Source organism: Etheostoma spectabile, chromosome 2 (assembly GCF_008692095.1).
Source record: "Etheostoma spectabile isolate EspeVRDwgs_2016 chromosome 2, UIUC_Espe_1.0, whole genome shotgun sequence".
In the NCBI taxonomy this organism is placed as follows: Eukaryota; Metazoa; Chordata; class Actinopteri; order Perciformes; family Percidae; genus Etheostoma; species Etheostoma spectabile.
This window is the reverse complement of record NC_045734.1, coordinates 29210433-29227732: the sequence shown is the minus strand read 5'-3', so window position 1 is coordinate 29227732 and position 17300 is coordinate 29210433. Positions and strand designations below refer to the sequence as shown.

The following is a 17300-nucleotide window of genomic DNA, read 5'->3' as shown; positions in this document are numbered from 1 at the left end:
ACCAAGAGCCTGGGTCTGACCGAGGTTTCTGCCTAAAAGGAAGTTTTTCCTCGCCACTGTCGCACTGTTGCTTGCTCTGGAGGAAACTAGAACTGTTGGGTCCTTGTAAATTCCGGAGTGTGGTCTATCTGTAAAGTGTCTTGAGATAATTCTTGTTATGAATTGATACTATAAATAAAATTGAATTGAATTGAATCTAGACGTGCAAATAGCTCACAGAGTTTTTTTCTGAAACTTTGTGGGAGCACAACCGGTCATTGCGTTCTTCAAATCAGCAAGTTTTAGGCGTGCCAAGGTCCAGGTATAAATGGGGTGGGGGTGGTCAGGCTTTTGCAGTAGCTGCCTTGAGTCTCTGGAGCAAGTTACCCCCTGATATTAGCACTATCACAGATGTAGCTCTTTTTAGGTCCAAACTCAAAATGTATCTGTTTAGTCTTGCTTTTAATACGTAGCAGTGGTGCGACAATTTCATTCTTCTGTTTCTTTGTAACCTTTTCTGATTTGACTGTTTTCTATGTTCACTCTTTCTATTGTATGACAAGTGATGTTACTCTTGGTTTCTAATGTTAAGCACTTTGGATACCTGCTGGTTGCTGTAAAGTGCTATATAAATATTTTGACTGATTGATTGATTCCTTGAACCAATCACAATCGCCTGAGACGGCGCTATATGCCGGAAGGACATGTGAAGCATAGACGTCTTCCTGAATGAATTTACACTGAGCTTCATCAACTACTTATATTTCCTAATGCTATTTATTTCTGTTTTAATGCCCAAATCTCACATTATGTTTTTTGACCTTTGTTGTCATCCATTAGTGTCATTAATGTTTGAGTCCACAACTTCTGTCTATTCTTCTAGGACAGCATGTTAGCTAGTATCATTTAGTCTACAATATATTTCTGTAGTTTGCTTGGTTGCTATTGTTTTTCTTTCTTTTTTATTTTCTTTGGAGTCTTTTCTTGTTATTTAGTTCTGGAAGCTGATGTTCTATTTATTTGATTTTCTTCTTTATATGTGTTATGAAATGTTTTAATATTGTCTGATTAAATGTTGTTTTGGACCCCAGGAAGACCAGCTGGTCGTCAAGGCGTCAGCTAATGGGGATCCTTATAATAAATCCAAAATATTAGCCAATGATTTGTTGTATCTTTAAAGAGTAACTTAACTTCCAGTGTTGATGCTGAATGTGTTAAGCTACTCTGTGGTCTGCGTAATTCTGGTATCACTGATAAAAAGTCTTGGACACCTACTGAGCAGTTCCATTGAAAGAGTCTGCTCACCGTTTGAAACGAATGGGCCTCTGTTTACTCCAAATATATGTCGCAAGACTTTAAAAAGCTCACAGCTTCAACACGTTTATTTATTGACTTTGAATCCCGCTAGCCTAACATTAGCTTTCTGGCTTGTAGCTGAGCCAAAGGGTTCCATGAGCTGTGTGGACTAGAAATGTCTCCCGTTGCCAGGCCATATCTAAAGTTTGTATTATATACTGGAGAAGTGAACTTTTCCATTGCATAAGAACCTTATGAGACGGTAATGAATGTTTCAGGTATTAGTCAAACCCTCAGGTGTTACCAGAAACCCGAGTTATGACTTCAAACTGTGACTGAAAAATACATTCAAATTTAAATTTAGTCTTAATTCCTATTCTAATAATTCTAGTAATTATTGGCATGATATGGTGGTTTATTCAGTCATTTGTTTTGTTGATGTATGTTTTGTGAAGGGGGGGCAGGTTTGTAGCATCGACCTTCTTTCTGCTCCTTTTCATTCAGGGCTTGGCATTTTGTTTTTGCATTCAGTTGTTTGTTTAACGAATGAAATAAACTTAAATAAATGATAATAAAAAATATGCAGGATAAGGTGACATACATGTGACAGCAAAGGTTCAATTGATCCAAGTTACTCCAATAAATCCAGTCTAATCTCATTTCACATGATCTTCAAAATGTTATTAGCAAAGTCTAAATAACCTAAAACCACCATAACAGGCCTCATGTCTTTCTAACTGATATTCAGGAGTTGCCTCGGTCAGAAACTGGGCACTTAACTGGTGTGCGTGTTTGCCCATGATAAGCCCTGAAATGGCTTATCATTGGGATTGTAGACAAATAAACACATGGATCAAAGAAAGATTTCTTGGGTCCACTTCAATCAGAAGATTAGCTCTGATGAGAATCCTACGGCCTCATGTCACTGTGTTTGGAATCCCAAATGCTCACATACAGCAGCAGGCTTTCTAATGCTACATGTTCAGCTTCAGAAATGTATAAAACGCTTTATTATTGACTAACATCTGAAGTGTATAGTTGTGCGTGTGTGTGTGTGTCTTAGTTGTGAATCTTTTTACCCTGGAAAAGGCAGATAAGCACAGGTTCCTGTTAATCTGGTAATGGACATTTGTCTCCTGTTATTTAAACAAGCAATCCGTAGTTGGGGAAATGAAAGCCTCATGTCTGTGAGAGCTCCAGTCAGCTCACAGCAGGGGCAGGGAACAATGTTTCTATTGCATGAAAACCTAATGGGAGGGGAGTGATTGTCCCGGGTATAAGTCAAACCACTAGGAGTTACCAGAGACACAGAATTATTTTTTTTAACCCTTGTGTTTTCTTCCCGTCAACCGTGAAACAATATTATCGCTTTATTTGACATTTTTGTCACTTTTTCAATGTTGTAGGTGCTTTTTTTTTATGTCAAATTTGACCCATTTGAAGAAAATCTTTAGATTGCATGGACATAGAAAGTGAAGGTCTTGCAAAAAAAGAGTTATTATATTACTCAAAAAGTTATTTGGCAAGTGCCCATGGTATGACAACACCCACTGGACACCCATACAGGTGTTTTTAGTTTTTTTATCGTGGCTGATGGGACTTCTTCCCTGGACTATGGGTGTGTTAAGACTGATTGAGTGATATATCTTCCTGAGTCTCCAGTTAGTGTGTTTACACTTTGCAGAGTCTAATCAGCCATGAAAACTGAAATCACCTGTGTAAGTGTTCAAAGGCATTCATGCCCAAAACGTGTCCATTATCAAGACTTGAAGGACTTCAGAAGTTCTGCCCATGATAATGGACACATGCTTTTGGATTGTTGTGGTTTCTTCAGTTTTTTGGAACCCGGCACAGCGCTGTGATACATCAATCTACAGTCAGCTGCAGAGGACGCAGGGTAGGGAAACAACAAATACAAACAGTATGACAATACGCTCACTGGTGGTCATTAAGTCATTTCCTGTATATCAGTAGTTTCATTTAAAAGACTTTATAATTATTTTCTCTCGCATGAAATATATGAATAGAAGACTTACGCTGCTCTCTGTCCGGTATCACAAGTTTCATTGATCATAGTGGAAGTGTAGTGTTGGAATATCCGCTACGCATACGTTACACTCTGCAATGTAACTTGTACCATGGTCTTGGCGAATATTTGACTCTGATTGATTGGTGTCCATTTAAACAGGATTTCTTTCACCTCATTCTTTCCCCACTGACTTCTCTACACATGTCAGGGACACCAAGCCCCTACAGTTTTCCATTGTTGAAGCTTTTCTACAGCTAGACATGAAAGTCTGTCTGTTGATCCCAGGAATTCATGTGTTCTAAAAAAAGATCAGTAGATTATGATCCTCATGTAGCTGAGTGTAGCTCCGGATAAGATAAGTGGTTGTCTGTTGCTGTAGTATTGACTGCAATATGATTGTATGATAGACAGCTGCAGACACGGCACCCCTTCTCTTCTCTGCTTCTTTTCCTAGTTGTCAGATTCATCTAGAAACCCTTGTAGATCTGGCTCAGGTTTGCCTCGGACCAGCTTCCTTTGACCCACTGATCTCCTCTCTCTCTCTCTCTCTCTCTCTCCATCTGTTTGCATTCATGTCCCAGTAATGCTTGTCACTAACTTACACCCCAGAGTCCTTATGTTTTCTCGCCTCGCTGTTCTCCTTGGATTGTGGTTGCACCTGGAACGTGATTGCAGTCTACTAGTCATAGTTCCATTAAATTTATTGTAACTATAATTGCCACTGTTCACCATTCCAGCTGCTATAGTTATGAATCATATCTCTCTATATCTGTATATCTGTATCAGTCTGTGTCCCCACCAGCAGTGACAGACGCCGCCCACCAAGACCTTGGGTCTGTCCGAGGTTTCTGCCTAAAAGGAAGTTTTTCCTCGTCACTGTTGCACCAAATGCATTCTGTCGAATTGTTGGGTCTTTGTAAATTAAAGAGTGTGGTCTAGACCTACTCTATCTGTAAATCTGGTGAAAACACAGCCACAGTCTCATTTTAAGTAAAGAGCTGCTAAATAAAAAAGTTAGGACAGCCGGCACTGGAACAAGCTGCTGATTTTGATGAGGAACATTAGAGTAAAGCCCAATACAGAGACATGACACACACACACACACATACACACACGCACACAGAGTCTATAATATAAAACCCAACGGTCTGGCTTACATTAAACACAACATTCAGGGAGCCGTTGACTTGGACACAGAGACAGACAGCAGGCGGTGTTTGTGTTTGCAGACGGACCAATTGTTTGACGTTGTGAAAGAGTCTGGTGATGCCACAGACACAGTGTGATTTCAGTCCGAGCTGCAGTGGAATGGACACACACAGACACGCATACGCATACACACTGATGGGGGGCGTGCAGGGGAGTAAGAGGAGAGAGAAAGAAAATAGATAGCAAGGAGAAAGAAAAGAAGAAAGGAGAGATTTTTTTAGACAAAAGGCTGCCGTGTCACTGGCGTGTTTCTCCAACTTTACCTAATGTGAAACATGTTGCATGATTTGTCGGTGTGACAATCCCTGAGATCTGTTTCCTTTTCCAGCCATAATCGGACACGCTGTGTGTGTGTGTGTGGACCAGGTTTCGCTACATTTGTGGGGACCAAAAACTGTGAATACAGTATACTTATGGGGACCTGACAGCTTTGTGGGGACAAAATGCTGGTCCCCATAACGTTCAAGGGCTTTTTGAGGAATAAGACTTGGTTTTAGGAGTAGGGTTAGAATTAGGTTATGGTTAGGATTAGGGTGAGGGTTAAGGTTAGGCATTTAGGTTTGATGGTTAAGGTTAGGGTAAGGTGCTAGGGAATGCATTATGTCAATGACTGGTCCCCACAAAGATAGGCAGACACGACTGTGTGTGTGTGTGTATTGTCAAATACTAGCACGTATCAATATTCCTCTAACATCACAAGTGGTCCACACACACACACACACACACACACACACACACACACTCTCCCTCTCACTCTCTCTCTCTTGCCACAGCATGAAGTGGATTGTGTGAGCCACTACAACATCCAGAGGGATAAACTAAACCACAGCATACTCTGTAAGAAGAATGAATCTGTAGATATTTAGATATTTAGGGAGTGCATACACATAATTTCTGTTTAAGTCCATATGAGTCCATCTAAATGCTTAAGATGTCCATGTCATTAACCGAACATCAGTCATATTCCAGCAGCTAACCTCCTACAGGTTAAAGTCCAATGATGTGTTTGGTGAACACACACACAGAGACACACACAAACGCACACACACGCAACCTAATAGGCAATTCTTCTCCTATTTGGGAAAACTTTATTGTTTGTCACGAGTGACAGAAATTTGTCTTTGACAGGGCAGGCTCAAGTAACATAAAATACACATAACAACAAAACAAAAACATTGGCAGGAAAAACTTGCAAAATGCAAAAACAATGCAAGAAGAAGCCTAAATGGAGCTGTTTGATGTTGTCTATTGATGAGGTACATCGTATGTACACTCAAATTAGCTGTGCATTGTGGTTTTTTTTAGTGGACTACATGGTGAATGAAATTAACTGCTGAGAACACTATATAGTGCACTGTTTCTAAGATAGGGAATGGTTTCCAACGCAGCTTATGTCCTATGAATAATGTGTGGCCAATAGGCCATGTTGACATATCATAGCAGGGCAAACTCAGGTGAAATCCATCCAATTAATGATGGTCCCATTCTGTTTAGTGTGTTTAGCGCCTGCATGCTAGCTCATACCATGGCCCTGGCCAACCTAATTGGAACAGGGGCGGTATTATTGTGGTTATTACACCTGTGTTTGCCCTGCAATGACATGTCAACATGGCTGCTGTCAACTACACGTAACTGTTAATCACTGGACTTGCACACCAAATATAAGGGATTGCATCCTTCTGTTTTCAGGACACACGTCAGAAAATACATCATGAACCTTGTACTACTTCCTTATGGGGTCCTGACTGTCAGCGGGTATTATGGAGAGGTCATACGTCACAGCATGCTTCAGCTGTGTATGCCCTTTAGGAAGAGACACACATGTCATGGCTCTGGGAAGTTAATCAAGACATGAGTGTTTCCTAAAGTGACACCCACTGTATACACAAAGCACAGGAAGCAACGCCTGGAACAATAGATTCAAACAATCTTTGGGCCTGTGTGCCATTAGGAACACACACACACACACACACACACACACACACACACACACACACACACACACACACACAGCTCTGAGGAAACGAACGCCTTTGGGTCTGAATACTGTGGGCAAATACAGAACTGTCTGCAGGTTGGGTGTGTATGTATTCAACACATTCCCATGAACGGGTACATATGATATCATATGCAGAATTTGTATGAGGTGTGCATTGCGGTAATGTAACGAAGTACAAATACTTTGTTACTGTACTTAAGAGAATTTTCATGTATCTCTACTTTATTGTGGATTATTTCAATACTTTTTTAGGGTTATTATTTGGGGCTTTTATGCACTTTATTGACAGGACAGCTTGAAGAAAGGAAGGGGGGCGGGGGGGGGGGGGGGTACACGCAGTAAAGGCCAGCAGGTCGGATTTGAAACCCCCGTTGCTAACAAGGACTAAGTATACATGGGGCGCACACTCGACTGGGTGAGTAAGAAGTTGCCCCTATTATAATAATTTAAGAATTTTATTTTTTGAATATACTAAAAAGTGACATCATCTACTACCAAAGTAATTTTCTGGTGCAAACTGTTACACTGTTGCTAACTGGTATCGGTAGAGAGTGACTGAGAGAGGGAGCGCCTCAGATAAAGCCATGTGTCACTCCCCGATGTGAGTCGAGTGCAGATGTGAGTCACCCATGCCCCAGATTTAAACGATTGCGCTAAGTGTCCTACTGAAATTTGGAAAATCCAAAATACAAAAACCTTTTCTTGTAAACCGCAAAAGAAAAATCTTTCCAAAAACGTTTAGTCTAGGTTTGATTGTTGCAAAATTTGCTCAAACCCCTTCCATTTATCCCTTTGTGGTTTTTTTGAGCAAACTTGACCCACAGTGAACCAATTTTTAACCCTTTTACGTTTAATTTTCCAAAGTCCCCGGTCATCTTGTAGGCTCTTTTTGAAAGTTGCATGCACAACTCACATTGCACTCGACTCACAGGGGAGTGACACTGAAAAAGGGAAAAAATAAAAAGGTTTTTCCCGGCGATTCTCACTAAAAATGAACTGTACAAGCATTCCTATCATAACTTTTCCAAAAAATTGAATCCATTTTAAATGCTAATAGTTGCTTTTTTCTGTTTCACATTGTATTTAGAGGTGTCCCAAAGGGGGGAAAAGGGGTTATTTTCAGAAAACCCATATTTTTGTTGCACTCCATTGCTTGTCCTCTTTTTACCCTTTTTGTTGGCTCATGGTTTTTGCTACAAGTGAACCTCCCCCGTTTCATCTTGTTTTGGGAGAAACCCCGTGCATAGCTAGGTAAGACTACGCCAGTCAATCGAGTATGAGGTTTTGCCCCCGTATAGGAAGAAAATAGCCCGTCAGAAAAATATGGGGCCCCCCCACGTACCAGGGAGGCTATACCATAGAACAGATGGAGCCCCCCAGACCAGAAAAAACAGCGAAGCAAAGTATGAGGGTGTCCCTGACAGACCTAGAAGACTACTAGCCTCAAAGCAAGTATGAGGGGTATCCTGCGTACCTGGTAAGGGGCTATAGCCTTTGAAGAGATTAGGGGACTTTGCCAGCAGCTAGGAGCATCATAAAAGGTTCCCAAATCCCAAATTTTGTCCCGAAGGAAGGGGCACAAAAGGGCGTTTGGACATTTGTGAACGGGGGTTTTTGTTGGAAAAAGGTAAGCCCCCTTTGGGGGGGGACTTTGGGGCTTTTTCACTTTGTAAACCTATAACGTGCACAAAAAAGATACATAACACAATAAAAGGAAAGGGGAAACGCCAAATAGCATAATATGAGCACTTTAAGGTTCATGTACAAATGGTTCCTGGTGGTGTGGTCCCCAGAGACAGAATGATGCAGTGACTATGAATACTTACTCAGACAGGGACCTCCTGATGATGCTGTGAACCTGCTTGTAGACATCCAGTTTGGACAGACAGGTGCACTGGGTGTGGTTGGCCACACTGATAGTCACCGGCTTGGTGCCTTGGGTGATCGGCACTGTGATCTCAAACAGCTGCAGAAAGAGCAAAAAAATAAGAAGAGTCAGAGAGAGACAGGGTGAACAAGACAAGGATAGAGATGTACGAGTGAGGAATGGCAGTGCAGTGCACTCTGTGGCGAGCAGCAAACGTGCAAATGACTGCAGTGGCAGTTATAAATCACACTGAAGTACAAGAAATGAAAGTAATAGTAAAGAAATGATATCATTTAATTTTTTTCATGTTGCCTTCAATTAGATGTGATTGTGGTCAAGTAGATGTGCCTACTACCATACTGGGAAGAGGTTTAGTCTCTTAGGGATCTACACGGTTCCGTAAAGGTATGTAAGATGTACTTTGCTGTGATAAAGCATACATACTTTACCAGTAAAAACAAATGAGACACAAAATTGCTGAACGTAAATCAACATGTATATTTAACACCGTTATTGTCTGCATTGCTTCTGTTTAGTTGTAGGCTGTAACTTAGACTGGACTGCCCCTAAAAGGCTTCAAAGTTCACAGGCTTACCGTCCCACAACCATCCCACGTGACTCCGAAATGTTTCTTTATCAGATTCTTTGGAGAGAGCGTTCAAGAAAATGGACCGAAAAAGGAAACCATATTCATAAATGCACAGTGGGATACTAAATAACATCTGCAGCCTGCTCCTTAAAGAATCTCACTACAGGGTCCCGTATCTTATCAAACACATCTCCTCTATCTTCGTAGTAGTATCTCAGTCTCTCCATGTGAAGTGGGTTAGACGTTTCTCCTAGTCCATTTTCCACACACGCAAAATCAATTTCAACCACCATCCCAAAATTCAAAAGCCTTCTTCTTGTACCTGTTGGCAGTGGGTTATGGACTTGCCGCTCCAAGGACCGCTATAATGGAGTTTCCCAAAAGCAGTGGTAAAATTTCATTTGAGCTGCTGCAGAAATACCCGTTTTCATTCTCACCAGACAGAAGATTCAATACACATTTACATGGAGGGTGATGCGAAAGTGCCTCAATGCAACGTGAATAAGTAGTCAAACCCAAATCAGTCCTTTAGTCAGTCAGAGACTGTTCTTTCTGATCACAGCAATGATTCATTTGTACCAAAGATTTAGACAAAATAGAACAAACATGGCGCTAGAGCTTTTTCCAGTCTGCTTTGGAAACAAATGCATGACACAATGAAGTAGTTGAATGGGTTAACCATTACAGACCAATGACATCGGTTAAAAGCCAGCTGATCATTTACACTGGCCAGCTGCTTTGGCCCTAACATTTACTCACTACATCTACACTACTACGTTTTCATTGTACTATATAGTGTGTTGAGACAAATACTATCTCTGTACAACACGTCTGACAACACATATCACATGACCGTTTACACACACTGGACATGTGCATGTCAGTGTACACAGGAAGCAGATTGTCCATTGTTACTCAGCGGTTGAAAATCATGGATGTATTAGTTGAAAATACAGAAAGTACTTTGGAGAAAGAACATCGATGGTGAAAAGTGAGAGCAGGGATTTATTAGCTTGGAGCGAGGACGAGGTGGAACTGTTACTGAAAGGTATGTAAGTTACCCAACTGATAAGACTGACTGACGTGCGTTGTCATTTCTAAAGGTCTCCGTTGGTGTTTGTCAAGACAAACAAGCAACCCCGGAGTTTTCTAACCAAAACGGGGGCAAATGTCTCTGTTTGAGGGGCTGGAAAACGCTGCAGTAGTTGCAGAAGCTATTAATTTTTAAAGCAAAACGTGGCAAAGTATATACCCTTGAGCTGCATAATTAGATTCCAGATCACTATGAGGCAGTGACATAACAATCAGAAGTTGCTATGGCTACCTTTTTATCAAACAGCTTACAGCCACAGAGCAACACTGTCACCCCATGGTGTCTCTGTCCCCCAGATGACTGTCTTCACCAGGACGCTGGTCATGTAATAATGTTCTCCATGTCAGCTAGATGTCACATACAAACTTGGTAAGATGATAATCTGTCAGTGGCCACACATCCATCAATGCAGTTGTTTTTACATACATGTGCCACAATTAAATAGATTGTAGACTCATGTGTTGTGTTCCAGCCCACTTTGTCCTATTCATCTGGCCTAGACTTTGAATTCAGTCAAGAAAGGCAGTCCATCACAAAAAGCCACTATTTTACACATTCTTTGAACAAGAGCCCTTCAACAGGGTACCCTCAACTTGGATTTGAAAACTGAATCACTGAGGAAATGAGCACAATTTAAACTGAAAACAATGAGCGAGAATGTGAAGGATTACCACTCAATGAACACAATTAAGGTAATAGGGAACTGGGCTTGGTTTTTCACACGGCACTGATGAAGATACTTATGATTTAAGACTGCTGTACACAACAGAAACCCTGAGAAACACTTGAGGGTTTCAATCACAGAGCATGCCCTGAATTGAAACTAATTAGTCTCAATGACTACTATTCAAGACCCTTCAACAGCTTAAACTGTCTCCATTACTCTCATCCTAACGAGGATATCATTAAGGCTGACCTCAGTCTTTTTGACCTGGCAGGGAGCTCACCATGGTTACCGAGCACACAAACACAAACATGTAAGGAGAGCTCTTTGAGATCGCGACGAATACCACTGGGTTGAAGAGTCCCCCCGCACACATTTGTTGAATTAGTGCTGATGTTTTGGCTTGTAAACTCATGCAAGATTCTTCAGGCTTTGCATCCTGCCACTGACTGCTGTAGTGTAGTAACGGTAGCGTCCTGTACTGTGGGTAACTGGGGCCCAGGCGGTAGGGGGGCAGACTACCAATTGGAAGGTTGGGGGTTTGATGTTAAAGTGTCCCCCACCTGATGCTGCCCCATCAGTGGTGGCACGTATGGCAGCCTCGGCCACCTGTGTATGAATGTGTGTGTGAATGGTATCTGTACTGTGTAAAGCAGCGCGTTATCTTAATACTACGTCATCTTACGTGTCCCATAAAGGGAGAGTATTTAACAAGTTGGGAGTAATCTCCCAACTTGTTAAATACTGACCCTTGGTCAGTGTCAATCAACATTAGATACCGACGGAAAAATCTCCCTTTATGGGACACGTAAGATGACGTAGTATTAAGAGAGACAGCAGTAGGGAGTAGTATGTAATACTGACAATTTGCAAAAAGTGGTAGGTAGGGGGAGTGGATGGGTCCAACCACACAGGACTTTCACCCAGGAGATAGGGGGGTTTAGGGGGGGGATAGGGGGGAGAGACAGACAGACAGATAGAGAGAGACATGGAGAATTGTAGCAGAAGGTGTGGAGCAGGAACATGGAGGCAGCAGGTGACTCCAACCACAGATCCAGAACCAGAAACACCTGCAGGAAGCGATAGGAGGAGAGAGGAGAGGGGCGAGAGAGCACAAGACTCCGGGAAAGGGAAGAAGTTGTCGGTTTGTGTCCCGTTCTTGTCCTGTGTTTCACTGAAACGTACAATTTTTAACCCCACCCACCCTCTTTTCCTAAACCTAACTGTCTTGTTCTTTGGCTGCTTGTCGGTCAAACGTATGTCCCAACCCACCGCACCAAGAGTCTTGACCAAGCTTGTCAATTTATAACATAATATAATATAATATGATACAATATAATATGATGCTAAAGGAGCTTTTTTACATCAATAACTGCAAAGGTACCTGACCAAGCGTTACTTTTTGACGCAATGGGAGTGAGAATGGGTTGTGTAAAGCGCTTTGAGTTGTCGTTGAGACTAGAAAATAAAAAATGTACAGCTTCCAGAGACCAATTTCCAGCAGGTGTCCCTACACAAACAGCGTCCCTGTTGTTTCATCTTCTACAAGGGTGCAGAGGCAAAGAAAAGATTGACAAACTCTGAGATAGTATGAAACTTTATCGATCCTTGAGGTGATATTAGTATGTTGCAACAAAATGAAGTAGCATGCTGAAACCACAAGTTACCCATCATGGCACCCCTTGGGTTTAGAGTGATATTTACTGGTGCAGGCCCAGAATGCACTGGTGTTGATTCACACCTGACATTGAGCTGTTCCAGGTGTGCTTCTGAACTTGAAATATTGGAAATACCAACAACAAGCTGTTAGTTGTGTCACGCATTCACTTCCAGCAAAAGCAAATTGGCTATATGGAAGGGAGTCCTATTAAATCAAGCTGTAGGCTCCTCAAAAATATTACTGATTAAATTAATAAAAATCTTTTTCAGATATAAAAACGTACATGAAAAAATACAACCGTAACACTAAGGGCCCTATCTTACACCAAGTGTGTTTGCTATATTAAGACCGACGCAGAATCAGAAATACTTTATTGAATTTCCCGTTGATTGATTGTTAATTTCCCGTCCCGCGCCCACGTCGTTTAATAGAAAATGCACCTGCAGCCATCTTTGCCCCCATGGGCGTGATGATCTTACAGGGAGGTGTGTTCAGGTGCATTCTGGGCATGCTGGTCTTACAGGGAGGTGTGTTCAGATGCATTCTGTGCATGCTGGTCTTACAGGGAGGTGTGTTGAGGTGCATTCTGGGTGTGCTGGTCTTACAGGGAGGTGTGTTGAGGTGCATTCTGGGCATGCTGGTCTTACAGGGAGGTGTGTTGAGGTGCATTCTGGGTGTGCTGGTCTTACAGGGAGGTGTTGTTGAGGTGCATTCTGGGTGTGCTGGTCTTACAGGGAGGTGTGTTCAGGTGCATTCGGGGCGTGCTGGTCTTACAGGGAGGTGTGTTCAGTTGCATTATGGGCGTGCTAGTCTTACAGGGAGGTGTGTTCCGTTGCATTATGGGCGTGCTAGTCTTACAGGGAGGTGTGTTCAGGTGCATTCTGGGCGTGCTGGTCTTACAGGGAGGTGTGTTCAGGTACATTCTGGGCGTACTGCAAAATTTTACAAATTAGTAAAATGCTCCAAGGCAGATACACAGCGCACACACTATGCTTGTTACAAACACAGGGACACACAACAGCATTATGCAAAATATTAAAAATAAAAATATCTCGGTGTAAATCTTCAATCATAATAGCAATGACCCAAGGTCCAAACGTGCCTGGCTTTAAAAGGGAATGGGAGAGGACCTCTGATTGGTTGATTGCATGTTACGCCCAATACACACCTATGATTAATGAAGACACTAGGTACAACCTTTCTTTCCGTTCGTTAAATCTAATCTAATTAATCTAATAATGATATCAAACAATACCAAAAAACAAAAATGATTGTGTTTTTAAAGGGTGAGGGGGTCAGTCTATGCAAGTCAGAAAACGTATAGGTGGATGAATGCAAAATGTCATATCAACATCAAAATTCCTAAAAATTAATTTACATGGGACCAAATGATTTGGGGATCTTTCCCTTCTCGCAGCCCTCAGACAGGGTTGCTAAGATGTGGTGGACCATATGTCATCATAGTTACTCAGAGAGGCTATACCTGTGTAAAGGACTCAAGTTGCATTATTACAGTGTTGGATGGAGGTATGCTGTCTCTCTATTTACTGAAAATCTACTTTTGGCAACTCTTTTTTGGAAAACTAGGTGATATTTTGATAAAAACTTCTTTATAAACAGTTTTTGTGTTTATTTGAGAGATATCTCTTACAATGAAATAGCGTGGCAACAGGTTGCTTCGGGTGGTTCAACAGCTCAGTATTCTGTGGTAGAAAGAAAGAGAGAGAGACTATTACTGTGTCTCTTTCTACTATTATTGTGTTCTGTCCGAGTATTTGGACAAATTGCATTTTGATGCTATTTTGAAGGTTGTCGAAAACGTTATGACCCATTGTCTCGGGACCGTCAGTAGACACGGAAAATCTCTCTGCCATCTGGCCATTAGTTGTCAAGATACCTTGCTCTGAACCGGGACAGGCGAGCTAACGTTACCATTGTTGGGCCCCGTTGCTAGTGAAGCAAAAGAATATCTCTTATGTTAAAACCTAAAGGTAACACAGCCAACTATGACAAAAGCAGAACATAATAGTCACAATACAGAAGAATAAACCAGGGTGTTACAGAAGAAGTGGCACAGTGCAGAGTGAAAAGACAGAACAGTGCAGGTGTTAAACCGTTATGCAGAGACCAGACAGACCTTAACGCATAAAGATTACTTACAGTCAGTCAAATTGTAAATTATACATTTTAGCACAGCTTCTATTACCGGCTACGTGTTGAAAACCTCTCAACGTTTGCCAGCTGCTTTAAGGCGCAGCCAAAGCAAATCAGAAACGTTCAGGGTGACAAAACAAAGCCCGGAACGCTCTACAGGGAACAGACGCATTTAATTGCTCACTGTTCCATGCATCCATTTTGAGACAAATTATTTACAGTCACATTGAACAAGTCATTAGAATTCAGTTGAACTGCAAATTGTCTATCTGGTGTCATTCAAATGACGTACTATGTAGCCTATGTAAATCTCCAAAACTCTGGCCAGTAGTCTGAGATTGCGGCCAAAAACAGCAGTTAGGAAAAAGCAGCGGAGTGAAAGAATGTGTTGTGAAACCTCAAAAAGCCCGCGACTCAGCACCCACAGGCTCGTTCCTGCTGCCAGGACAAAGCCGCGCGGCTTTAACCTTGGCCTTCTTTATTCTTACCTCAATTTAAGGGTGTCATGCATCATCAAGTTTCTTATTCCGTGGTCCAAGAATCCCTCAAACACGTTTGTCTAATTTTCAACAACACTGACTTTTCAGTCTGTTGTTTTGGACTCATTGAAGATGTCTTGCTTTTCCAACAACAATTGTGGGCTTTTTCTTTGGAGACTGAACCAGCAGTACAAAACCGCTTTCAGACACCAATGCACCATTCAAACCGACGCATAATCACTCCCATCTCGTAAAATACGGACGCTTGGCTTTGTCATTGTTACATGACGCTAAAAGTCTCCTTTAGCGTCCCATAACACACGCTTGGTCGTCTCCTTTAGGGTCATGTAGGATGATTTACCTAAACATGCTTGGTCGGGACTATTGGCATCCCTTTTGACGCTGTTAGGTTAAGGAGAAGCTCGTGGGTGGGCTTATGGTTCCGTGACTTGTGTTAACGGGCCGGTTGGGATAAGGGAATGGTTGTGGGTGGGCTTATGGTTATGTGACTCACAGTAACGGGACGGTTGGGTTTAGGGAAAGATTGTGGGTGGGCTTATGGTTCCGTGACTTGCGTTAATGAGACAGTTGGGTTTAGAGAAAGCTCGTGGGTGGGCTTACGGTTCTGTGACACAATGGAATCCGCGGCTTCCCTGACGCGCGGCAATTAAGTTAAGAACACACAAGGGACACAAACCCCGCTCTCCTGGGTGAAAGTGCTGTGTTTGACCCCCCCCCCCCACTATTAGAATGAACCTTACATCAACTATTACTACCCTTGATTCTGATTGGTCATTCATGGTATTCTACGGTTTGTTAGGTCTGTTGCTTAGTATGACAGACTGTTGGTATGGACTTCCATTCAATTAAATCATTTTTAAATGAATTTTTCCGCCTATACGAAGCTTAAACTGCTGATCAGCCAATCACAGAGAGAGAGAGAAAGGGTGAAGAAACTGGGGCGTGCAAAAAACGCAACCTGGGCTCTGACGGGGAGCTGTGCTCATCAGCGGTAAAGTTAGCCATGTAATAAGCGGTATAGTCTATATCAACGACGTTCCACTTCCGGGATTGTTCAGGTGTCGCTGTAAATTCCGCCGGATGTCCCTAAACTTCCTCTTTCTTTGAGTTCTGGTGGATTTCTGTGGACTATGGTTACCTGGTCCTCAGATCTCTGCAGGGTAAATCCAGACAGCTAGCTAGACTATCTGTCCAGTCTGAGGACTATGGTTACCTGGTCCTCAGATCTCTGCAGGGTAAATCCAGACAGCTAGCTGGACTATCTGTCCAATCTGAGGACTGTGGTTACCTGGTCCTCAGATCTCTGCAGGGTAAATCCAGACAGCTAGCTAGACTATCTGTCCAATCTGAGGACTATGGTTACCTGGTCCTCAGATCTCTGCAGGGTAAATCCAGACAGCTAGCTAGACTATCTGTCCAATCTGAGTTTTCTGTTGCGTGACTAAAACTACTTTCGAACGAGCATGAGGTGCTCAACACCGCCCAACACGATTGTGATTGGTTTAAAGAAATGCTAATAAACCAGAGCACGTTTTTCTCCCATCCTGAATGCTGTGTGGAGTAGCCAGACCCCCCTCTGCAGCGCTGTGGAGAAAGGTCTGGCTATGTGAGACCATAACCGGGATAATGTAGAGCGATTACTGTGAAAGGTTTAAGCAAGAGTAGACCTGTAAAGATTCAATAATCAGTGTCTGGCCACCAATTCAAGATTCATAAAACTTGAATGTCCCCGAGGGATGCTTCACCTTGCAGACAGTAGTCCAACACAAATACATATACATCATACACAACACAGCACGCTGCTCTGTCGCCATGAATCAAGGAAAAAGAAGACGCAATGACATGAATTCTGGAGTTATAGTTTGTTTATGAAACCAACTGCGATAGAATAAAGAACAGTCTGTGTCTATTAGTGCTGCCTTTGGGGAGGCCAGAACCTTCCGCCCTGATGGAAGCATCTGGAACATGTAATGGGTGTTCAGGGTCCCAAACAATAGTCTGAGCCTTTGAGATGATCCTCGCTTCATTCAGGTGTTGAAAGTCAGGGCAGCACCAAGAATCCTATTCCTTTCCTATTTCCTATTTTTAGGGCTAACCCAGATTTTCCACAGGGTGCGTGTCTGTTCCGTCCTCCATGTTGTTACATCTCTGTTACCTGCATGTTGGCACTGGAAAAAAGGAGTTGCTTTTTATCTTGTAGTACATGTGTATAATGTTAATAAAAGGTATTCTGTTCAGTAGGATGTCTACACGTGTGAAGT

The 17300-nt window shown here is 42.3% G+C and overlaps 1 protein-coding gene across 1 annotated transcript in view; it reads right to left on the bottom strand.

Annotated features, from left to right (window-relative positions):
- Positions 1-17300, bottom strand: part of vegfc (vascular endothelial growth factor c) — a 74528-nt gene that overhangs the window by 20406 nt on the left and 36822 nt on the right. The window contains exon 4 of the mRNA XM_032536436.1: positions 8339-8478. Within this exon, the coding sequence (XP_032392327.1) occupies positions 8339-8478 (140 nt within the window). The remainder of the gene's footprint in view (positions 1-8338; positions 8479-17300) is intronic.